We start from the raw sequence: 25,523 nt of genomic DNA, 5'->3' as shown, positions 1-25,523 counted from the left end.
AGAGAATGATACACAGGGACAAAAAAGAGGGAAATGTAGGGGAGAAATGATCAGGTTAACAGTCCAGGATGTCTGAGACACACATCCATTGATTGGGCTGTGTTACATTATGTTGTATTGCGTTATGTATAGGGATGCACAATATATCTGTACCATATAGTTTTTTATTTATTTATATTGGATATTTAATAGTGGATGCTAATTCCCTCTATTTTTACATTTATATTACCTTTGCCATCATCTAACATGCACTTACAGTTATTTAAAGGTTATTTCTTTGTATTATTACAATATCAGTAGTATGTATGTAAATGATCAATATGTGCACATTTTCCATGTTACCTGCACCAAGATATCCCATTTGTTTGTCAGCAAAAGCCCACTGGATGCAAAAAAAGGTTTTGTATCCTTGCTAATGGACAGTCCAATCCTCCTCTCTGCATCTACTTGGTGGAGCTAGAAGGTCCAACCTCACCCTAAGCTTTGACCCTATCCTTAAACCTAATTAGTTTAAGCTCAACCCCTTAGATAATTACATAATTTGAATATCATCCCTGTTTATCATCCCTGTGTTTTATTGTGTTGCTCTGTTTTGTACTGTGTTGTTGTGTTGCATGTGTTATGCTTTACAAAAGCCTGGAGTGAATATATTTGGCATTGGATCTTTCATTCATTTCTTTGAGTTTGAGAGCCCAGAATTTGATTTGCAATATGGTTACATTTTGGTTATCCACTTTTTAAACACAAAACAAAATTTTCATATTTTTTTTTCTTATAAATTATGAGTGGTGGTTGCATTTCCATTACTAGGATGTTTTGAGTGTTTTTAGCATGTTGCTGTGTGGTTGCTAGGGTGTTATGATCGATGAAGTGGTTCTTTATTGGCTTATTGGCCAAGCTAAAAAAGCCCACTCCAGGTCAATTTCCCCTTTAAATGGAAATCCAGAGGATTTCTTTTGCCGCTTTACCATCCGCCAAATCGTACTGATCCCTTAGAAAAGTAATAGCGTAGCTCTCCTCAATAAGTTTAATACATTGCTTACCTTAACAAGTGCCACCATGAGACTGTTCCAGGATGCTGTGTGGTTAATACAAGATTCATAAGGGCTGTTTGCGACTCTGAATGACTCTATGTTTCATACTAAATTCCATAGTTGCAGTGTAAAGGAACAGCTCATTGTTTCAGTATTTCGGCAGAATGCCTCTGAATGCCCTCCGGTCCATCTGTCTTATTGGCTCTGCGCTGAGGGAAATAGCATCTCTTCCTCTCAGAGTGATGGAGAACGCTGGGGTGTGGTATGACAAAGGTTGTCACCCTCAATCAGCTCAGCTACAGCTGGAAATGAAACGTTACAAGCTGCTTCAGAAAATGATGTGGACCAAATCCACACACAAAGACACACATTAGCACTCATATAAACACTGTGACAAAATACTGTTAATTTAACGTGATTAAACAGTCAAGCCTGTCCTGTTGAACAAGTAGTCAGCTGTGCTAAATCTATTTAAGTGGTCAGTTTCTTTTCAAATGTATAACTATCTCATGATTTTATTTATGTTGCAATCAGAACAGTATTTATCTGATCGACAAACAATAAGGATCTCAACAAGATTGACGGCATTAAACCTGCAGAGGACTCAAAGGAATCAGTTCAACTTTTTCTTTAAAATGATTCATTGAAATAAAGCATTTACATGAACTGATTCTTTCAAATTAATTAAACATCAAAATGCTATTTGAGACAGGCAACAGTTTAGGAGTGAACATTTGAGCATTGCAGTTAATTTGGCTGTAAAGCACAATACAGTGTGACATGAACACCAGCGAAGTAGCATTTTGTAGAAGTAGCTAAAAAGGTAGTAACAAGTAGTGTTGGTCAAGTGTCTCTTTGTTTGTTTTTCCTGTACTTTTTGTGTTTTTATTCATTTAATATAATCTAGGGGTCTTCAAGGATAAAGAGATGAAGCAGAGACCCTCTGTTATGTATTGTACATAACTTACAGTTGCTTTTTATATCTTCCGTATAAAAACTTTTTGCACAGTACATTGCTATGCTGCTTACATTACAGGCCATTTAAATAATTGCTGTTAATGTATATACTCTACTGTTCAAAAGTTTGGGGTCAGTATGATTTTTTTAATTATTTTTTAAAAATAATTCTCATATGCTCACAAAGTTCAAAATAGCTGTTTTCTATTTTGATATATTTTAACTTTTTTTTTTCTTCCTGTGATGGCAATGCTGAATTTTCATCAGCCATTACTCCAGTCTTCAGTGTCACATGATCCTTCAGAAATAATTTTAATATATTGATCTGATGCTTAAGAACACTGTAAAAAGTGAATAAAGTGAGGAAACCCGTTGCCTTAAAATGATTAAATAATAAACTTCAAGTGTAATTGAAAAAATTAAGTTATGTGAACTTGGCAATTTCACATAACTTAATTTTTTTAAATTACGTTTGAAGTTTAATTACTTAATAATTTTAAGACAACGGGATTCAATACAAAGTCAACTGATCACTTTTTACAATTAAACATTTCTTATGATCAGTGTTAAAAACAGTTGTTCTGCTTAATATTTTTTGTTAAAACTGTGATTTTTTTTTGTGTGATAATTTATTTGAAATAAAAATCTTTTGTATAACATTATAAATGTTTTTACTGTCACGTTTGATCAATTTAATGCAACCTTGCTGAATTAATGATTAATTTCTTTAAAAAAATCTTACTGACCCTAAACTTTTGAATGATAGTGTACACTAATGTATTATTATTATTATTATTATTATTATAATTTTTCTGCAGCATGTTTTTTCCACATAAATTAGAACAAGATGACACAGTAATTTTAGACCCCATGATGACCCCTAATTATCTAGCCGATGACGTATTTTGAGGATTTGGAAAGTGTTGCGTTTCTGTGTGTCGGTGGTGTGCAGGATTTCTAGAGGAACATTCTGAACTCAGCTGCAAACTATGTTTATTTTCTTCTGGGTCTGAAAGAGTGAAAGTTTGCTCACTCTTCCTGCCATGACTAACTGCGTAATATCTCATGTTGTTATTTAGCTGTTAGTCACTCTAATGGCTGAGGCAGTGCACAGGAATGTCTTTCACGTAAGGTCACTTCCACAGCTCAAACTTTCTCTCTGACTTTCGCTCTCTGCCCACTCCAACTTTCTAAATCTTCAGAGTCTCTGCCAACCATTTAGCAGCGGCCATTTGCCTTTCTGTCTCTCTGTCTGTCTCCCTCTCGCTCTCTCTTCTGCCCTGAACGGAGTGAGTTGGCACATAGGCAAGCTGGCACTCTTCAGTACTGTTACTTAAACTTTGTTCTTGCTTGAGAAAAAGAGGGAGGGATAGAGTGAGTGTGAGAGATAGAGAGAGGGAGTGAAAGCAGAAAGAGTGATCTAAAATGGCTGCCAACGACAAACCTCCTCTCTGCTCATGAAATGTCTGCCAAAAAGAAAAAAAAACCTTAAATGGCTGTGTTGATGACTGATTCCTGGCTTGAAATGTAGCTTGCATGAAAAGAAATAGCTACAACTTTCTCTAGAAGCAACCTCACTTTTACTGAAGTGACAGTTTTAGTATGGAAAACATATAGAAGGACAAAAGTTCTTAAGCTAGAGGCCATTAAATCATCAAGATGCTAAAGATATTACACAAAGAAGTCAGAAGCTAGAGGCAAAAATGATTTTTGGTTTTGTTGAAGGAGAAGGAAGCAGTCCACTTGATAGGTCAGAATATTTCTTGGGTTACTAATCGACTAGACTAACGTGTCCAGATTACACTTTGGATTGTAGTCCAACTAAGGAAAGCTACAGAATTTGAAAAATGGCTTTACAAAATGGCGCGCTTGAGAGAAAATGGATGTTGTTCAAGCACATTTTATTGCATCATATTTTCTACCTGCATTTCTACTTTTTTGTTCGCGTAAACATTTCTTTTATTTCTGTTGTGAATGTCACCTGCGTTTTCTCCCTTAGATTTGTGTGGAAACTAGGTTTTATAATTGGATTAGGTTTTGTTTGGTCATTATTGTTCCACTTTTTGAGAAATCTACTTACAAAATGGCAAACATTTACTCCATGCACCACAAAGAAAATGGCCGTTGTTCAAGCAAACAGTTTTGCATCATACTTTCCATCTGAATTTCTATTTTTTCTTCTTGGACTTATGTTGGAAATTAAATGTTTGGGTACAGTACTTCCACTCTTATTTTCATTTTATGTTTTGGTGTCTTCAGCTTCACGGGCCTTTTTGGACACCGGGATGTGTCAGAGCCTTTCGGTGCCAGTATCTCCCTCAAACTGACACTTTTATTTTTCCTTCCCTCCAATTCTCCTTGCCAGTGATTCTGTCTGAGGGCTGCCTGCCTAGAAACCGCCACAGCTTTTGGCAGGAGCGTATAGGACTCTGAAGACAGTCATGGAGGAGAAAAGCAGAGAGAGAGAGAACTGGAGCGTGTCCCTCTTTGTAGCTGGCAGCGCTAATCATCCTGGCCTGCGAAGAATCGCAGCGATGACAGACATGTTTGTTTATGTTTTTGTGTTGGGTTATTTTTTATTTTTTATTTGTCGCACTTTTAAACATTGCTCGTCTCCTCTGGAACAAACTCCAGACCTCTCAGCATCCATCTGTCTCCTACTGTTTAAGGCCTCTCCAATTTTTCATAATCAAAACATTGAGTATTATGGCCCGGGTCCAACCGCTTCCTTTGGAATGTCATTGAACTTTCGAAGATTTGTAGGGTTTATAATTCTTCTCTTTTTTTTCCCAGAGCATGTGTATTTTACTTACAACAACATAATTAGGCTGCACTTTGCACATATATTTTAAGAAAACATTTCATATTTTGTGGCAGGGGTAAATTACGCTGGAATAATTATCTGAGAGGGCAGATTGAAGACTAGTCTTAAAGTGATTTTAAAGTCAACAATCGACCATATTTATTTTCATAATGCACATTCCTGGTCTTATTGTGATTTATTCAGTGGTGGTGTGTCTTATTTCAAAGGCAAAAAATACTTTGTCTTTGCAATTTTTAATCATTATGTAATGACTTTCTCTTCCTTTGAAATTACTTTTCTTTTCTGGTGACATCACCTAGGTCATTTGGGCTATTGGGTAATGTTAATCAATAGCCAAATTTAGCAAAACCGCTTTCACTCTGGTTCCATTTTGGTATGTAACGCCCACTTCTTATAATCCAATCCTACCTTGCATTTTGTTTAGCTGAATATCCTGTTTGGAATTATGTCACATTATGGAAGTGAAATTCACATTGACTTTTATTGTATTACCTATTTTAAAAAGATTTTTTTTAAAAGATATTTGCTCCGTAATCGCTGTTGTGTTGCTGCTGCCTGTGTGTTTTCATGTGTCTTGAGCAGTAGTTTGCGGTCGGCCTCCAAGTCCTGCAGGCCACAAAGAGTGTGATAGTCGTAATGAAGCGTTGCATTCAGACGTGTGCAGCCGGTCAGACTCTCCTCGACTTTGAACTGGCAGTGGCGTGTGGCCCATCTGATAGGGAGCACTCTTATTTATTTATCCAGCTTGAGCTTTTTTACTGGCTTTTCTTTGAACGCCTGCCAGAGTCCTTGTGGTAACCCCTCCATTCTTTCATTCCCTATTCAGAAAATCCTCCGCTGCTTCTTGACTCAGATTCGTTTTATGTGTTTATCTGTGTTTTCCCCTCACATCCGTGTGGCAAAGAGCTGGAACGCTCACAAATGGGAAGGTTTTATGGCTGGATTAGGTTGTTTTGTCATTATTGTGTTGCTTCAATGAGTTTACACTTTGGCAATACAATCCCCATGCTCTGCCAGTGAAGAGGGTTCAACGAGATTACGCTCGGCCTTGCCAAACAAGTTGAAAAGAAAGAGAATATTTGAATGGTTTTGGAGCACTTTGATACGGTGTGTTTCTCATTTACAAGGCTTATGAGCCATTTGGCCGAGACTCAGTTTGTCGTGGTATCAGAGCGCACGGCTGTATCAGTAACGTTTGAGTGATTTATATAAAACATACAGAGTGTTCACTTTCTCTGCTGTTTATACAGAAACATGTTCTTATATTGAATTACCAAAGCTATCGCTGACATATCAACCACATGCCAACATGTCAGAGGTTTTTGTTCATTGATCATACACTTGCATTTGGGAAGAACTCAAGACTCTATCTATACTCTAATCCTGCTGCAGACTACAGCATAGAATCACATTGTCGCAACTGTTTATTATTTGTATGTTTTATTATGTATTTTATGTATTAATTGCTCTTCAGACCCCTTTGCCTTTATATATCTATTGATAGAATCTGCTTAGTAGGGGACTAATATCTTTCTATCTCTTGTTCTTTCTCAGAGGCTGAACAGAGCAGCAGTCCTCGCACGGCCATTGGTTCAGATCAGGAGGACAGTCGAGCAGCCACCATGGGTAAGAGAGCACATGTACACACACACATTCACACAACTTGCAGTATACTGTGTGCTGCAGCATACAGTGCAGTGCAGTCCTGTAAGCGTCCTCTCCTGCACTGTACAAACATCCTGTTTACACAACACAACCTACATGCACAGCTTCAAACCCATAGCCACACACTCAACCTCTCTCTCTATCTATCTCTGCCCAGATCGTCACACTCCTACACACATTCCCCCGTTTCAACAGAACTAGTCTGAAAGGCCAGCAGTTTATTCTGCATTACATGGTGGATAAAAATCTAGCTCTTTTTAGGGTAATGCTAGATATGATAGGAGAGATCAGGTCGGTGATTCGCATATTCAGACCTGCTCATAATCTTGTGGTATTATTATTGGACTGATGGGATGGACGAGGTACTTTTTCCATTGGCAACTCTTTAAAAATAAGTTAGTTAATCGATTTAAGAATTTAATTGAGTTAAATATGATATTGCTTACCGATTAATTTGTGGTTGTTGTAATGTGATTGTTATAATAATATACATTACTGTTCAAAAGGACTTTTGAAGTGTTACAAAGATTTCTGCTTCAAATAAATGCTGTTCTTTTGAATCCTGAAAAAAACTATTTTAGTCTCTGCTATTTTTCCACTATTGTTTTCAACATTGATAATAATAACAAATGTTAAACGCAGCCTTGGTGAGCATAAGAGACTTTTTAAAATGTTTAAATGTTCACAGACCCTAAACTTTTGAACGGTGGTGTATGTTTTTATGTATTTCTAAATTGTGTATTAATCGCAAATATCAATATTTGCTGAGAACCCCCTCCCCCCCCAATGAAGATAATGCAGATTGCACTTTAGCTGAGTAAAACATTGCATCTAAAATTTCCTTTTGTCCATAATTGACTACAACCAGTGTTTACTGGCTGAACAGACTCTGCTTATGTAAAACATTGACATTCATTCATTTAGATGCTTTTAATCTGAGTGACTTAGAAATGAAAACTAAATTGAATTTCTTGGTGCTTGAGATGCCGGTGATATCCTTGTGTTGGAAAGCACTCCGCCATCATTTATTCCATGTTTTCTTTTGTTTAACAGATGCCCCAGAGTTTCAAGAGAGCTTCATAACTTCAGGCGTCTTCAGTGTAACAGAACTGGTGCAAGTATCAAGAAGTGAGATGCTTTTGTATTTTATAGAATGCACTAAAAGGGATAGTTCACCCAGAAATGAGAATTGTCTTCATTTTCTCACCATTTACTGTATGTCATACAGGTTTTAGAATTTTCTTTCTTTTTAGAATTATCTTTGAGAGCCTAATCCACTTCAGTGAATCAGTTTGTTCGAGTTTCTTGTCTTTTTTCTTGTCTTCGCATCTCAACTGTCCCTTTCCACCTCCCACACAGCCCATGTTCACATATTACACAAAATCGTCAATTTCACAGCCGTTTCATGTCAGGTTTGACAGTTCCTCATTAGAAGGGAAGGAATCCCGCCAGTCTTTCTAACATAATTGATTGTGTTTAGCTGAAATTATTTTCTTTTTCCCAGATGGCTTCCTATTGTCTGGTAGTCAGATAAGCAAGGTCATTGTCTATCGCTCCTCACACCTGTGTGCAATCACAGTGTTTTACAAGTTATATACAAACTCATAGATTGTGAATGCATGTTAAGGGCCAGAGATTAATTAAATGTCTTATTTTGCATTATGCAGTTTTATCAGCGTTAACCAACATGCTTAAACCAGGTCTGATTTACTCCTACACAATATTTGATTTAGGTCACAGTCATACCTGCTGGAACAACAAGCCCATTGTTCCCACATTATATTTACATACAACACATTCAAACATAACTGAGCACACATAATACAGCCTGCCCATTAAGCTTGAGCTATTACTGTGCAGTTGAACATACACAGAGTAATGGAATGATATTAAGAAAGAGATTCATAAGCCTCGCGTTAATTAAGTTATGAAGGTGTGAGATTACACCAACCTAACGCAAGCATTTAACAAGTCATGCTGCAAAACTCTGGTTTACTGTACACTAGATAACAATCACCAATGTTGAACATGTCAATAAAGAGTCACGGCTCATCCCCAAATATTCCTCTATGTGATGGTGGTGAGGGATTTATCAGGATGTGCACTATAGTATTTTTCTTCTAATGCATAAGTACTGTAGCATTACTTTATTTTTAGCATTTACCATGGTACTGAATGATTACTATTTTCATTTGCCCCTATTTTACTATTTTCATTGTTAAAATATGGTCGTTTCCACGCAAAAACTTGCCATTTATCAATATGGATGCATGCAACATAGTAAATCTGGTGAAGAATGGTAATGAGAGCATTTTGTTCATTTAGATTATTTTCCTGACCGACAACCAGCGCCTTTTAACTGATCATTATCCATTAAACGTTATTGGCCCATTAAAAATAGGCTACTTCCTAGAGATTACTTCCTCTTCTTGGCCAGGTTACGTTTCTCCATGTTGTAAACTCTAGGGGCAAGGCTTCTAAACCGTGAATTTTTTCGGGGCATGATATTTAAATGATGATTGTTTTGAGCCGCCACATTTATCAATGTACGATCATTCGTATGATGGGATTGGAAGCATACAAATGTTTCATGAATCACACATGAACTCTGACATAAAATGATTTCTACGCTCGTTTCTACATTAGATTGATAGATTGGCAGAATATGCATGTTACAACCACTATTTCAAAACACACAATGGTATAACAATGATGCATGTCCAAATCACATGGTATTATAGTGATACCATGTCCAAAATGGTAAATGGTATCATGGCAATACCATGGTACTTTTTTTAGTTATTGTTACAAGTACAGTACCGTTCAAAAGTTTGGGGTCAGTAAGATTTATTTATTTTAATTTTTGGGGGGTAAAAAATAAATAAATTAATAATTTATTCAGCAAGGATGCTTTAAATTGATCATAAGTGACATTAAATGCATTTATAATGTTACAAAAGCCTAAATAAATGCTGTTCTTTTGACATTTCTATTCATCAAAGAATCCTGAATTTCTTTAGCAAGTTTCCACAAACATTTTAAGCAGCACAACTGTTTTCAACATTGAAATAATCAACGCTATCTCACAACCAATTTGTACGAGTGAGTAAAAGGTGGCTAGTTCGTATGAATTCATGACCTGACACGAGTTGTCTAAACCCCAGTGATGGGTAGGTTTAGGGTCAGGGGTAGGTCATTCATACGAATTGGGAAACTCATAAAATATGTACAATTTAGCAAAAATCATACTAATTAATAAGAATTAGCCACCTCGTAAAATTTGTACGAATTGCCGTGAGATCGGGTTAAAATATTAGGTGTATTCAATTCGAAGCAGCGCTGTGCAGACCGATTGGTTTATGACATCAAAGTAACCCAAGAGCAATTAGAGAGCAGGCGGCTCTGTATGCTTTTGAATTACTTTCGCAGTACTTTGATGTCATACACAGATCGGTCTGCGCTGACCCGCTTCAAGATGAACACACACCTAATATGTTTCTCGAGCACCAAACCACATGATTAGAAGGATCATGTGACACTGTAGAGTAGACTAATGGCTGCTGAAAATTCAGCTTTCCCATAAATTTTAAATTGTAATTATTTTTCACAATATTGCAATACAGCATAAGACACTTTCAGTAACGGTTTCTTTATACAAATATATAATATATAAATATTTATATAAATAAATATATTAAATGGTTCTGCAGCCAGTAAATCTTTTTGTGTGTTTATATTTTTCTTTACAATTATATGCTTATTGTAACCTCTGTATGTCTCCGTATGTGTGTGCAGCACCGGTAGTGACGGGCACGGGGCCAAACTTCTCTCTCGGAGAGCTGCAGGGGCATCTTGCTTACGACCTGAACCCTTCGGGGGTGGGAATGAGGAGAACCCTGCCCAGCACCTCCTCTAGTGGGTCAGTACTCATGTCTCCACCACACATCTGCCTGCAGTGGGCAGAAATCCTCTTGTCAAAGGCACTCTGTCCTTGAGCTGCTTTTGACTGGTGATCTAATCTATGTTTGTGTGTGAATTTATGTGGTTTAACATAAACATAAAATAAAGACAGAAATGAAGCAAAATTGGCTCACATTAAAATAAGGATTCCATCTATGTCTAACTTTGAAGTCATGAACATCCTCTGATTCAGTTCAGTGGTTCAGTCTGATGTTAATTAAAGGGTTATTTCACCCAAAAATTAAAATTCTGTCAGTAATTACTCACCCTCATGTTGTTCCAACCCCGTAAGACTTTCGTTCATCTTCAGAACACAAATTAAGATATTTTTGATGAAATCTGAGAGCTGGCTCACTTCTTCATAGGCTGCAAGGTAATTGATATCTGCCAGCCCAGAAAAGTTAGTAAAGACATCGTTAAAATAGTCCAAGTGACTACAGTGGCTCAACCTTAAAGGACAAGTTCGGTAGTTTACACTTAAAGCCCTGTTTACAGATAGTTTCTGATGAAATAGAACGGTTAAGATTAAAATTTGGACAGATGCTGCTGTCCCGAGAATTTTAGGTTTATTTCGCTTCTCCCTCCCACCTACAGAATGGCAGCCTATGTGCACTGGAACAATCCTTCATAAAACGCATTAAACTTTCGATTACAAAGACGTGAAACTCACCGAGTGGTCAGGGGTGTTCACTGATATGCTCACACAAAAATCACTGCAAACAGGTTTTATCGTAGTTTTTGTCCAACTCCATTGACTTGTATTGGGTGACCTGTGTGAGGTACGGTATTACTCCGCTGCTTCTTCTTCTGCTTCTTCTGTGTATTCAATTAAATGCCAGTGGTTTGCTTGCAATTGGCTAAGGTGCATTATCGCCACCAACTGGGCTGGAGTGTCTATTATTCAAGCTCTCAACGGAAGAATCTACGGGTGTGAGACGTTTGGAAAAATAGATCCACAGTTTTACAACGAATGGTAAAACACCTGTTGGAAAGCATCTTTTGCAGCGATTTTTTTGTGAGCATATCAGTGAACACCCCTGACCACTCGGTGAGTTTCACGTCTTTGTAAACGAAAGTTTAATGCGTTTTATGAAGGATTGTTCCAGTGCACATAGGCTGCCATTCTGTAGGTGGGGGGGAGAAGCGAAATAAACCTAAAATTCTCGGGACAGCAGCATCTGTCCAAATTTTAATCTTAACCGTTCTATTTCATCAGAAACGATCTGTGAACAGGGCTTTAAGTGTAAAATACCGAACTTGTCCTTTAAGTTTATCAAGTGATGAGAATACTTTTTGTGTGCAAAAACAAACAAAAATAACAACTTTATTCAACTATTCATTTTCTTCTGTGTGGGCCTCTGAATGAGTTCACGTAGTGTAACAGCGCAACGCTTCTGGGTTGTAAATATGTAAATATGAATACTTTTAATTTTATCAAAAAATATTATTTTAATTTGTTATTTATTTATTATAGTATTTTATTTAATTCGTTTGTCATGTAGAGTGTTGTCGAGAGGCCTAGGAGAAGTTTAGAAAGGCTCAGTACAGTGGAGTGGTTTTCAAAATGCCAGTTGTGGTTTATTTTAGAAGCTGCATTTCACAAGGTGCAATCCACATAGTACAAAAACAAAAGAAAAAAAATGCTGTGAGCAGCATAACTGCCACTAAACAATGCCTAGTGGCACATCCACAAAAATATCAGCATGCCTCACCTCAGACATGTTCAAGCGTTTGCACAGTTCACAGGATGCAACATTCCCCCTCAACCATGCTCAGACAATGGTTTAAATATACAAGTTTCCCGCCAAACACTAGTGGGATGAACCATTTTCACGGGGTGGAACTTTCCCCGTAACACTCATCACTGAATGTCGTTGACCTGGTTCATCATCACAAAGTTCTTTGTTATTTCATAAAAAGGTTAATTTTTATATAACTTTCCCAACAGCGGCTACAATGTAGATGTTTGTACGGCAGCTGTTGTTTTTGAGTTTTGTGGTCCTCTGTGTTGCTATGAACTCAACAGCCTGCAGCAGTTGCTTATTGGTCCAAACCAGAATTAGTTTGGCCTATTTATCTGAACCAGGCTGAAACTGTGGAACATGTGAGATTTCGGGGCGGTTAGACAATGCTTAGAGAGTTTTAAATGTACCTGTCAGAATCTCGCCATGAGATTAATGTTGGCTGTCGACTATTGCTATATTGGCTGAATTAGACAGAGGAAGCCCGAGGCGTTTCAAGCTCAAGACACCAGTACACCACAGTGACAATAAGATTTGTCATGTGTGCATCACGGCAAAAACCACCTCGGGCGATACACAAAGCTGAATAAAAACATCTCAAAACTACATGCTTACATGCACCTGGGAAAGATGAGTGAGTGTGAAAGGAACATGGCCCCTCACTCAGGTCTGCTGAGGGCAGTTTATTTGATTTATCTGCTTTTGTGGTTTGCTCAAGCCTCAGTCCTGATTAATGCGCTTATTTTCCATTAAACGCACTGCAAAGCTAAAACAAAAGGTGAATGTTGGCAATCTGCTCATTGTAGTCAAGTGCCTGGGAAAAGCAGGTCCGAGGGACATGCATAAAGCAGGGCCAGACAGTTTGGGAGAGCATATGTGTCTGAAGGTTCAGCTAAACAATGCTTTGCTCCATCATTCATTTTCTCTTCTCTTTCTCTTTTTTGTCTCACACAGAAGTAAGAGACACAAGTCAGGATCCATGGAGGATGATATAGACACCAGCCCAGGGGGCGAGTACTACACCTCTCCCAACTCCCCCGCCAGCAGTTCACGCAACTGGCCAGAGGAGATGGAAGGAGGTCAGTCTTGTGTTTGATCTTACAATTAAGATTAAGATTTTCATCTATTTTACTTCAGCTTTATTTCAATTAACGAAAACATTTTGAAATTTTTAATACTTGAGTTTTAGTTGGTCCATTGTGTGGTTCATTTTGAACTCTTAAAATATTCAAAACGATTTTGTTGCTATACTGAAGTGCTGCTGATTGAAATGATGTGATCTAGTCGACACAGATCCAAAGCAATGAATAGTGCTAGAACTAACCGATTTTTCGACTAGTGGGTGCCTATTGTGCATGGAGATTTTCATCTCCATAAGCATAGTTGTGGGTCTCATTTTTGAAGCCCATTCAGATAGTGAATGACAAACATATCAGGTTTTCAACTGCAGTAGAGGAAGTCTGAAATCACAAGCTTAGTCTGGACTTGGATTTGAATTTCCTTAACGTAGTGCCAAATCCTAATTAATTCATGAACTCTCATTTTTTGTGAAAGTCTGCAGAAAGCAGCACTGCACTCTGTTCTGTACCTTGAAGCAGAATTGTTCCGAACTCAGTATTTGCTGTCTTTTCATACTGAGAGAGATATACTGTATCACTGTAGTCAAACGTTTGACCTTTGACCCTTCGGTTGTCTGCTCTGCAAATATAATTTTTTCATTATACTTTTGATTCCTTGGGATCTTCATGAAGCACTTCTATGTAAATGGCTTATGAATAGAATAACTGATTTGACTCGGCTGGTTTGCCGCCATGCTCATAATGCTATTTTGTGGTTTTCATTTCTGTTTTTGAGGATTTTCAATTTATGTAGCAGCTCTGTACATTGCGACTAGCTTATGTGTGACAGTGCATATCAGATTCACACTTGATGCGAAATCATAACTAATGAATGATATGTGTGTGAAGGATCACTGCCTTTGATGCTGTGAATAGCTGAGGGGTTTTGACAGCCATCAACGCACCGTAAAGACCCTTAAAAATCGTATAAAACCATTTTAGACAGCTGTTTTTCTGCTGATGCAGCTCGACTAATTTCAGATAAAGTCAAGCAAGCAGTAGACAGTAGTAGCAAACCATACTGTAATCCACCTCTGGGTTTATGAAAGGGGAAGTTTCAATGAGCAATCTATGTTACGGGAAATATGTGCGGTTCGTAGGTGCACATGTGATGTTAATGCTGTTTGTACTGAAATATATTTGATGCTGTGTGACCTTGCTGAGTCTGCTTTTAATACTATGTAAAATTAGTTCAATGAAAGACTGTTCTAATACCTAGCGATCTCCCTATTGAAGAAGCATTTTAAGGCAATACACTATAGGCTGTTTATCTGAATTATTTTTCTCTATAATATATCTTGTTTTTGACCAAATTCTAAGTCTTGTATCCTTTGCAGAAAGTGTAATCTCATAATGAATTTTGAAGAGCTAAATATACTGTTAACAAGTTTAAGGATGGTAAGTTTTTAAGAGTCTCTTATGCTCAGCATATATTTAAAAAAAATATTTATTTAGTAGTTTATTTCTGTGATGGCAAAGCTGATTTTTTAGCCGCGGTCTTCAGTCACATGACCCTTAGTGCTCAAGATTTTTTTTTATTATTATCAATGATGTTGTTCTGCTTAATATTTTTTGTGGAAACTTTTTGATCCACTTTTGTGGATTCATAGGAACAGCATTTATTTGAAATAGAATTTTCTTGAAACATTGTAAATGTGTTTACTGTCACTTTTGATCAATTTAATGCATCCTTGCTGAATAAAAAAAAAGAGAATTCTTTAAAAAATCATACTGACCCCAAACGTTTGAATTGTAGTGAATATATAAAATAACATATATTAATATTAATAATATTTAATTTGTTAAAGCATAAAATATAATAATAATAAATATATTTAATTAGATGTTGAAAGATTAAAAAAACTGTTTAATGTAATTACAATTATTTTATTAATTTGATCTATTTTTGTTTATTGAATATTGTGCCATTAGCTTAGCAACATTCTAATGATAATGAGGTTCGATGACGGTTAGGATGCTGTGTTCTGTAGGAAGTAAGTGACGAGGCAGCTCACTACGTTTTGGAAATGATGAAAAATGGCCTAAAAAACATTTTTTTTATTAATTTGCATTCATTTACATACAGTTATCTGTGAGATTAGAAAGGTGCTGAGTTGGTACTTCAGGACTTGCATAACATCTGACTTCTGTCACACCCTTGTGAATATCAATTAACCCTCCAGGCAAAACTGTAAAGATATGAGGAGACCTGCTTCACCCCTCCCCATTGATCTATAAACAGCAGGCATCTGAAATCTATCACTGTGTATGAAGTAGTATCACTGTTCTCATATCAGCCTCTATGGCAAACCCCATCAACGTACACACAGCTGAACCCCCTGTGGTGGCCCGACCCTGTCCACCTAACTTCCTGTCTAGACGATCCTAATGAGTTTCTCTTTAACAATCCTCCATCTGATTGCTCTGTGCTCTGGCTTTATGCGCACCTTTACAGGTACTTATGGATTGAGACCTGGAGGTTAAAATGTGGCGTCTGTATCCATTAATAATTTATTTGCCTAATGGTATAGTTCACTTAAAAAACGTAAAATTCTGTCATCATTTACTCACCCTCATGTCGTTCCAAACCTGTATGACTTTTTCTCTTCTGTGGAACATTAAAAAAAAAAAAAATGGAAGAGCGTTGGGACTCCATTGACTTTCATTAAAGAGATTTTTTAAATCTTCTTTTGTGTTCTGCCGAAGAAAGAAAGTCAAACAGGTTTGAAACAACATCAGGGTAAGCAAATATAAATGGACATCATATAACCACAAGCAATATGAAAGAACATTGAATGAAGATCTTCACATATCCTTCTTTGAAAACAAAGCAACTTCTGGGAACTTAAGAAGTCACTTATTCGGAAATGTAGAGAAGGTTCTAAATATATCACTCTGGAAACATCCATATGGAGACTGTATCATTGCATTGACCTTAAATAACCAGTGCAGATCATCAGCTACTATTTTCCCATAATCCCATTGGTCTGGCCGCAAGAAGAGAGTGTGCTCTCTGCATTGCACCGCAGCACTGTCAAAACTCCCGGTTCTCTCATCACACTGCGCCACCTTGTGGTCAGTTGTTGTGACTGGAAGCATCTGCTGTGACCTGACAGAAGCATCGAGAGTGACCACGCAGTGCTTGTTAATTAGCTGACGAAGCTTTCCTTTAGACTCAGAAAAGTTTGTCCTTGTATAGAACAATGGAGCTGAATTTGCAGTATTCTGTATTAGTGAAGCACGCGCTTTCCTCCCCCTCCTCCATCTCTCTATACTTTTCTCTCTTTTTTCACACAGGAATCTCCCCTACAGTTAAGAAGACAGAGATGGATAGTCCATCTCCTCAAGAGAGCTCTCCACGCCTCGGCTTCACACAGCACCACAGACCTGTCATTGCAGTGCACAGCGGTGAGGGGGCAACACACACACATGCATATATCTGTCTGTTCTGTCATCACAGGCTCGACGCTGCACACATAAACACAGCAAATGGCTAGTTGGGAGAAACAAATATAGTTTCTACTCTTGTGTTAAGTTATCCAAACTGTCTCTGCTAATATAATCATATCATGTACATCCTGCTTATATGTGGCCCTGGTAAAAGTCAACATGAATTGCCATCCGCAACCTATTTTGCTTCCTTAAAGCTACACTGTGTAATTTTTTAAGTTGATTCTTTCAAAATGATATGTGCTCATTAATGTGTAATTACTTCTACCAACTAATCAAGTATTCTCGTAAGCGTAGAATCTGCCATTTAGAATACATACGAGCGAGTCGCTCGAATGGCGGCAGCCATGTTGCGCCTCCATCTTGAAAATACATTAGCCAAAGAGGGACATACCTGGAAATTCAAGTTTCGCCTTTCGCGTTTTTACACTCAGTGGCACCGTGACGAATGCGAGGGGGAGATTACTCGCGACTGCCGGCCGTAGGAGTTAAGACGCCGTCGGAATGGGAGGGGCTAGAAAGTAATATTCAGTTGGTAGTCATAAACAATTTCACCGCTAGATGGGAGAAAATCCTACACAGTGTAGCTTTAATGTGACGTTTTCCTGAGTGAAATAAGATACTGAACAAGAAAAAATCTAGGGACATTTTTTTACCCATCAGGAATTGTGAAAGATGGTGAAAGGTTGGAATAACATACCAGAATGAAGCCACACTGATTGAAAAAATGCCTAAATAGCTATTTGGCTATTGGTTAATATTATCTTAAGTGATTAAGGCAAGATTATGATGATTTTGATGTCAAAACTGTTTATTAACCAAATTTATGGACTGCAGCTTTAAACGGCCTAAAGGATTGGAGAAGTCCGGCATAGGTCATCAGAGAGAAGTCTGTCGTTTCACTGGAAGAAATTCTGACAAATTGATGAAAAAATTATGGGGTCAATTAGATTTCTAAAAAATGATACGTTCACGGATAAATCATTCACGATTTTATTGGGCTGAGATGTGGGTGCTGTCTCTGTCAGGTCATTTCTTATTGGAGTACAGTGATCTGTCATCTCCAAAGCCTCACAGCTGGCTGAGTTATGCTCTAACAATTAGCCTGGCTGTTCAGATGACTTGGTGAAGCGTGTCAGCCATATGGTGCCTGCACTGAAACATCCAGCTGATTTTACCTCTCTTTTGGGCATTGTCAAATGTGTTACAGCATACAAAGTACTCTGTAGAGAGTTTTGATGTTCAAATATGACAGGGACGTGACAATTGAACAAAGCTCTTTAATTTAGACATTATGTGATGCTTTATCAAACGTGTCACTAAAATGCATGTGGTGCACATTAATGTGCTTGCTTATTTACAGATATACTACCATTCAAAAGTTTGGAGTTGGTTTAGTTTTTTAATGTTTTTGAAAGAAGTCTTTTATGCTCACCACGCCTGCATTTATTTGATGAAAAATACAGTAAAAACTCTAATATTGTTTTTAATGTTAATATATTTTAAAATCAATTTATTCCTGTGATGGCAAAGCTGAATTTCCAGTTTGTGATCCTTCAGAAATCATTCTGATATGCTGAATTGGAGTTCAAGAAACATTTCTTATTATTATCAATGTTGAAAACAGTTGTGCTGCTTAATATTTTTAAATAAAAATCTTTATTATTATAATCTACATTATAAATGTCTTTACTGTCACTTTTGATTAATTTAATGCATTCTTGCTGAATAAAAGAATATAAAAAAACGCACTAACCGAATAGTTCTTGAATAGGTCCTTAAAGGCAGAATGTCTTTATGTCCCATCAGGTATTTCTCGGAGTCCACATCCCTCCTCGTCTCTGCACTTCCCTGCTGGTCCCATTCTCTCCCAGACCGCCTCCACCTACTTCCCACACACGGCCATCCGGTACCCCCCACACCTCAGCTCTCAAGACCCGCTCAAGGACCTGGTCTCTCTGGCCTGTGACCCGTCCAATCAACAGCCCAGCCCGGTAAGATCATCCCATGGAGCATTCAGACATACCTTAAATAACTTTCAGCATACATCTCTAACTATCACAGATCAAGGAATGTGAAAACAAATCCCAAATCATCCAAACATCAGCTCCACCAATCAGCAGCCATAATTCTTGTAGGACCCCGTAAGGGAACGTGAGCCAAGCACAACTCTGAGCCTGTCGTGTTTATTATATTCAGCACTGGATTTGTAAAAAATTAGTTGAATTTGTACTTAAAGAGGTCATATTTTCCTGGCCAGTTTAAACCTTATGGGATACAACAGCAAATCTGAAGCTCCTGACTTAGTGGAGGAAAAGTCCTGTGTCTTATTCTACATGCAACGGGAGAGTTTCTCAAAAGGATATTTATCTACAAATGACAATTCTATCATCATTTACTCACTTTCATGTTGTTCCAAACCTGTATGACTTTCTTCTATAGAACATAAAACATATTTTGAGAAATGTCTCAATTATTTTGTCCATACAGTGGAAGTCAATGTTAACCAAAACTGTTTGGTTACCAGCTTTTTTTCAAAAATAATCTTTGTTTGTGTTCCTTGGAGATATAGGCCCTACAGGTTTGGAACGACATGAGGGTGAGTAAATTATGACAGAATTTCTATTTTGTGTGTGTAAACTGTCCCTTTTAAAACGATTACTATTTAACTCTTTAGGTCAGAGAGAAGGTCATTGGGAAAAACTCAAATTTTGACACTTGTTGGAATAAAAAACACACAAGTGGACCTCAGGGAAAACAATTAAATAAATGATACCAGAAAGGATGAATTAAGAAATCAACTGCTTACTTCCTGCATATACAGTATGTTTAAGTGTGTGCAAGTGAGAGAGAGCCAGACAGAGGAAAAAAGAGACAGATAATTATGCCATCATGTTCTGTACATGGATCGTAGCCCATGTAATCTGAGCCAAAAAGAGCTGACCACTGCCTTGGTCAGATTTCACCCTTTCCGTTAAAGCAACCTGCAGTCTAAACACCAGCATCCTTCAGCCCTGTTTCCTTCACACACACTCACAGACAACAGTTATGGACAAGATTTTTTCTCACATTGTTTGGAGGGGAAAATCTGGGATAAATCGGCCTAAAACTCCTGTAGTCTGAGCCCGGCTTAAAAGATTTTTTAAATCTTATGAGATTTTCAAAATGTGAGAGACCACAAACATGACGAAAATAAATCACAGATTTTAACCGTTTTGTTCCTCTAGTGTTTAGAGTGCCGCGATGTGACCAAGAAAGCACACCACACACTAACAGATTCCATTCACAAACAACAGAGTCCCGCCTGTGAACACGAGAAATCTCGCAAAATCTCTTGCATCAAACGTGACTTTAAAGTAAACAAACATGGCGGATGGCCGGCAAGAAGAATGGCGCATTTAGTGTATTGACTGCTTTTCACAGAAAATTTGTGGGGGGGGGAATGTTTAGATGAAGTCATGGAGACGGTGTGAAAATGGACTTTACATGTTACAGCAGGAGCTGGAGTCTTCCGTCAGCTCGCTTTCTGATTGGGTATTGTTTCGTCTCACGTGATAATCTCCTTAGCGTACGCGCGTTTGTCCCTGTGGTTCCCCCCACACAACAGGATTTCTGATCGTAAATATTCAAGATGTTAAATATTTACGATTCTTCCGAGTAGATTCAGTCACTCTTTACACCTCACACCACAGGAAAATCTGATAAAATAATCTGAAGAACCATCAAGATAATCGGGACCTTACCTAGCATTGTCGGAAGGGGAGAAATCTGTCCAAAATCGCCCCAAATATCTTGTAGTGTGTACCTAGCATTAAACAGATTTGAGTGAATTTTTAGTAATGTTTAATTGGGCATGCTTGTTTGCCCTAACATAAATGTAATCTTAAAAAACACCAGTGAATTTATTTAATATCAATAACTGTTTTGCTTTCCAGGGGTAGTGTCATACATTTAAAATAGCTTAAACATTTTATTTGAGTGTTATTTCTTCTCTTAATGACTTATCATACGCCCCAGGATGCCAACTGAGTAACTTTAATGACTCAACGGAGTGAGAAACATTTGGACTGGCTGGATCACATCATTCTGACACTGACATAAAGAACTAACACAAAGTGTGAATGACTTATCCTCAGGAGTGCCTGTAGGAGAGTCATGTGCCATTTCCACGTCAGAGAGAGAGAGAGTGAGCGAACAGGAAATAGAGCCAAGAAGGAGGAGATCTCTGTGTCTAGGAGTGTTGCTGATGTTGGCAATAAAGGGGGGAAGAGAGAGAGTGTATGAGGGAAAGAAAGAGAGACACACACATTTATGAATCTTGCCCTGTGGCAGCCGGGCCCAGCCGATTCTGCAGACTCATTGAAATTCCCCCTACTGCAGTCTGACTGTAGCCAAGCAGTCACAAAGAACAGCCGCACCGACCCAAAATGCCGCTGACTCACTCACCAGCTATTGTTGTGCAGGGCAGTGAGTGTGCAGTTTTACTCGGCGAGAATGCAAACGAGAGCCAAACCCTCAGAGAGAGAAAGAGAGCATGATGGAGGGTTTTATGGATTTGCGACCATGGTAGAACGACAGAACGATGCATAATGGGCCGTTCGCTAGAACAGTGCGCACAGCGTTACTCTGTTTCTCCCACATAACTGCTGATGGAGATACAGTATGTGACTGGACTTTAAAGTTTCATCAGACTGGGACACAAAGTCATTTTTTCCACTTTAAATAATATGTGCCTAAAGAAACAAAGTACTTTAGACAAATACAGCATGTTTAGAAAAAAACGTCTATTCTTTTGCTTGCATTGTATTTGAATTATTCTGTGTTCCATTCAATGTCGGATGCAGGATATTTTCACTAGATTTTGTGCTAGTTTCTTACAATTTTTTTTTCTTGCGCTTGGAAAATGAAGCGCAATGGCAACGCTAGCATGTTTTGCAGGTGTGCAATTATCAACAGAGATGGTTTTAAAAAAAAATATATATATATATATATAACTGTCTCTGTAAACATTTGCTTAACAGGTTTTATTATCTGCAATGTTGGAACTAGTTTTGAAATCATTCCTATAGCTCAAACAGTTGCGCTAAGGAGATGGGTTAAATTCCCAGAGAATGCATGAATTGTATACCTTGAATGCAATGCAAGTTGTTTTGGATAAAAACGTCTGCCATTTATTATGTAAATGTAATTTAAATGAATTTTTACAATTACATTTGTGCCCTCGTGCATCTTTTTCAGTGTCAGGACTGATAAGTTTGAAGTCTTAATGTGGCATATTCCATAGGACTTTTCCAAGTAGGACGTTGGAAATTCCGACTTTTTTTAAATGAATGGAACACTGCATTAGTTCTCAAAATCAACATATTATAGAGCTGTTAGAACCTGCTGTGATGTCAAACATGCTATATTTAGTTAGTAGTCCTAAATATGCTGAGACCAAAGAATTTTACCATTGAGGGACTCTAGAGAGCTAAAGAGAGAGTAACACAAACACAGACAGTAGATGCATGTATTGTGATGTTAGCTGTGTAGAGGCAGTGAGGTGTCCCTCCCCACAGTGGCTGACTGTTGCCCTCTCTTCCTCTGCAGCTGAATGGCAGTGGTCAGGTGAAGGTATCCAGTCACTACATCTCCTCTCAGATGCTGGCCCCCCCACCACCCCCCGGCCTGCCCCGTCTGACGCTGCCCCCAGAGTCCAAATCCAGCACCACCTCTGCAGACGCAGCTGCCAGCTCACCCACATCCCCCAGTAAGTGGGACGCTTGCAACCCATCCGTTCGTTCGCCCTCTCTGTCCCAGAGACCCAGAGATAGCCAAAAAACCAAACAGCAGCACACACACATCAACAGGTAGAGTTAAACCCCAGGGTTTAATGAAGTATAATGTTTTTTAGAATAATTAAAATGTCAAGCAGAACAAGAAACCTAAGAAACTAATGGCTGGCTCAGAGTTAGTGGTCTGGCTCATGTCACAAACCATTTACACAGTCACAAAGACACACATCTTGGTTTGGTCACCACTACAGTACCTTAATGGAGTCTTGGCTGCTTTTAATTGGATGACACATTTTATACACAGACACACACACACACACACAAGTACTACAATACAATTTTTTCTTTTTCTATTTCTTTTGAACTTTCTATTCATCAAAACATTCTGAAAAAAATAAATCACAGTTTCCACGAGAATATTACGCTAGATTATACATTAAACTGTTTTCAATATTGATTAAAAAGTAATAAAACAAGTTAAATAAAATATTTTTTCAGCAAATCAACATTTTAGAAGGATTTCTGATGGATCATGTGAAACTGAAGTATGGAGTAATGATGCTGAATATTCTGCTTTGCATCACAGGAATAAATTACATGTTCAAATATGTTCAAATTAAAACATTTATTTTAAATTCACAATATTACTATTTTTACCGTATTTTGATCAAATAAATGCAGCCTTGTTGAGCATGAGATACTTTTTAGAGAGTTTAATAATATTAATAATTAGAATAAACAATGCCTCATAGTTTTTTAGTTAATAAGCATAACTATTGGCTTTTTACAGTTGCCAAGCAATGTTGCAACTTGCCACATTAATATATATTTTAAAACCGTTTCAAACTGGATTGTCAATTATGAAAAAAAAAAAATGTGAATAATGATTTCAGTGTGAGAGAAACACAACAAGCGTCTTTTCATCAGTAAATAGTATAAAAAGATACATTTGGATGACAAGTCGATCAGCTTCAATGGGCCAGTGCTTGCTGCCCTGTTCATTAATCATGCTAATTTCATTATTAATGCAGAGAACAGCTCAATATGTTCACCATCCGCTGTGCTGCAGAATCCCCGATGATCAATCGCCTTCAATACGCCATCTCACACTGTCAGACTCAATGCTCAGCATGATTATTCAGCTAAAATCATGTCCCGTAATTATCCAAAGACCCATTTGATAAAGATGGATGCTTTGATTGTTATGTTGTGTGTTCCCTATTTACCAAAAAGACATGCTGGTAGAATTTCCAAAGAAGCATAAGAAAGCACATCTGCTTTTGTAATTGCTGATAATATAGTCTTCCAGAGATGAAGGCGCACATTCACTAACAACAGACTGCATTTACATAAGCAGACAACAGAATCAGCCTCCGCTAGACAGAATATTTATTTACACAGTCTGACGGTAACAAACATAGAAACTGACCCAATTACAGCATCAAACAGATGCACGCCATACACACTCAAACTGTATTCGAGATCCGAATTGAATAGAGTAATATTTACCTGTGATTTAAACACAAAATCCACTAGGAACGTTGAAACGTTACTTGAAACTGATATCACTGTTTGTGATATCAGAGATTTGCATGAGCATTTTTGACACTCTCGCCACTTTCTCTGTTCTACTCTTAATCGCAAATTTCTCCCTCTCTTTCAGCATATTCTGCTCCCGGGACGCCACCTGCCAACCGCTCCTTCGTAGGAATTGGTTCTCGAGACCCTGGCAGTCTGTATCAGGCACAGGTATCTCAACACAAACCTCCATACACATTTATTCACACACAAATTTACAGACCATCCACTCTCAAACATGCACACACACACCTCAGATTAAATTGTAATGCTAATTATAGACTAAACTGAATAACTGCATTTTAACTACTGGAAACTTCGACTTTTTCTTGATAACTTTCAGAAACCTAAGCACCATGAAAATGTTGAAAATTCAATCTTGATTTCAAGCAGTACTTGGAAAAATTCCCTTGAACCCCAGTGCCCTGAGGAAACACTACAGCAGCTCTAGTCTAGACCTTCTGAGAGACCCAAGCCTTCAGTGTTCAATTATAGATCAGAAATGAGCAGATACAGTAACCACCGCTAGACCCTCAGCTGCGAACGAAATGTGGTCTTTCACATTAAATATAGAGCCAGCCAATGTAGATACAACACCGTAACCAATAGATGGTGTATTCATAGAATGTCTAAAAAATTACTCATCAGTATTTATTTTTTTTTTTAGGTGAAAAATTAAAATATACATATTACAAAATTATGTAATATGTATGTTGTTTTCAAAGAATATTTTTATTTATATAAAAAACATTTTTTTATTCATTTTTTTTAAGCTCAAACCTTCTTTTATACTTCTGAAGTAAATTATTTTTTACTTTTTATTATTATTTAAATTATTTGAATATTTTTATTGAAAGAAAGAAAATTACGGAACCTGTACATGCTGGAAAAAAATATGTATATCGTGACCACGAATTAACAATGCTTTCACACAACTTACTAATACGTCAGCATGTTTTACTAATTCGTTCTCTCGTTTTAAGTAAATCGTGCACGAGTTATAATCATTAATTCCCTCATCTTACTAAATCGTGGCCATGATTTACTAAAACAAGGGAACAAATGAATAAGTCATGGGACCGAATTCTTAATTCATGGCCACAATGTATCTATATTCAAGGCTTCTATTAAATGAATGGAATTAATATTATTATAATTTTTTTTTGTTGCAGTGCACTATATATTATAATGCATTCAGCCTTTATATTTATTAATGACTTGTTAACTTTTCCATGCTCAGCAAAATCCTGACCTTATTTTAAAAGGTGCAAAATAGCATCTGACATTTTTGTGATGCTTCACAAATCCTAGAGGACATCAGCCCCTAATAAACAAACTCTTGAAAGGTCTTCCTTAAGTAACAGCTGCAGTTACGTTTGATTTGGCTGGGGAATGCAGCAGTGCTCAGGTAAAATCTGAAC

At 37.6% G+C, this 25,523-nt stretch overlaps 1 protein-coding gene across 9 annotated transcripts in view; it reads left to right on the top strand.

Annotated features, from left to right (window-relative positions):
* nfic (nuclear factor I/C) overlaps nt 1–25,523 on the top strand; it is a 103,170-nt gene that overhangs the window by 59,289 nt on the left and 18,358 nt on the right. For 3 of the 9 annotated variants that reach the window (XM_084087542.1, XM_084087539.1, XM_084087540.1), the window contains exons 3-11: nt 6,370–6,441; nt 7,534–7,608; nt 10,276–10,399; nt 13,137–13,261; nt 16,598–16,708; nt 18,560–18,744; nt 19,323–19,349; nt 22,340–22,499; nt 24,188–24,273. In XM_084087542.1, coding sequence (XP_083943668.1) covers nt 6,370–6,441; nt 7,534–7,608; nt 10,276–10,399; nt 13,137–13,261; nt 16,598–16,708; nt 18,560–18,744; nt 19,323–19,349; nt 22,340–22,499; nt 24,188–24,273 — 965 coding nt within the window. Of the gene's footprint in view, nt 1–6,369; nt 6,442–7,533; nt 7,609–10,275; nt 10,400–13,136; nt 13,262–16,597; nt 16,709–18,559; nt 18,745–19,316; nt 19,350–22,339; nt 22,500–24,187; nt 24,274–25,523 lie in introns of those variants that run through there. The other 6 variants (XM_084087541.1, XM_084087544.1, XM_084087543.1 and 3 more) reach the window with 3 other exon arrangements.

This window comes from Abramis brama (assembly GCF_963993115.1).
Source record: "Abramis brama genome assembly, chromosome: 16".
In the NCBI taxonomy this organism is placed as follows: domain Eukaryota; kingdom Metazoa; phylum Chordata; class Actinopteri; order Cypriniformes; family Leuciscidae; genus Abramis; species Abramis brama.
Note: the sequence above shows the minus strand (reverse complement) of the source record. Positions and strands in the feature narration are given on the sequence as shown.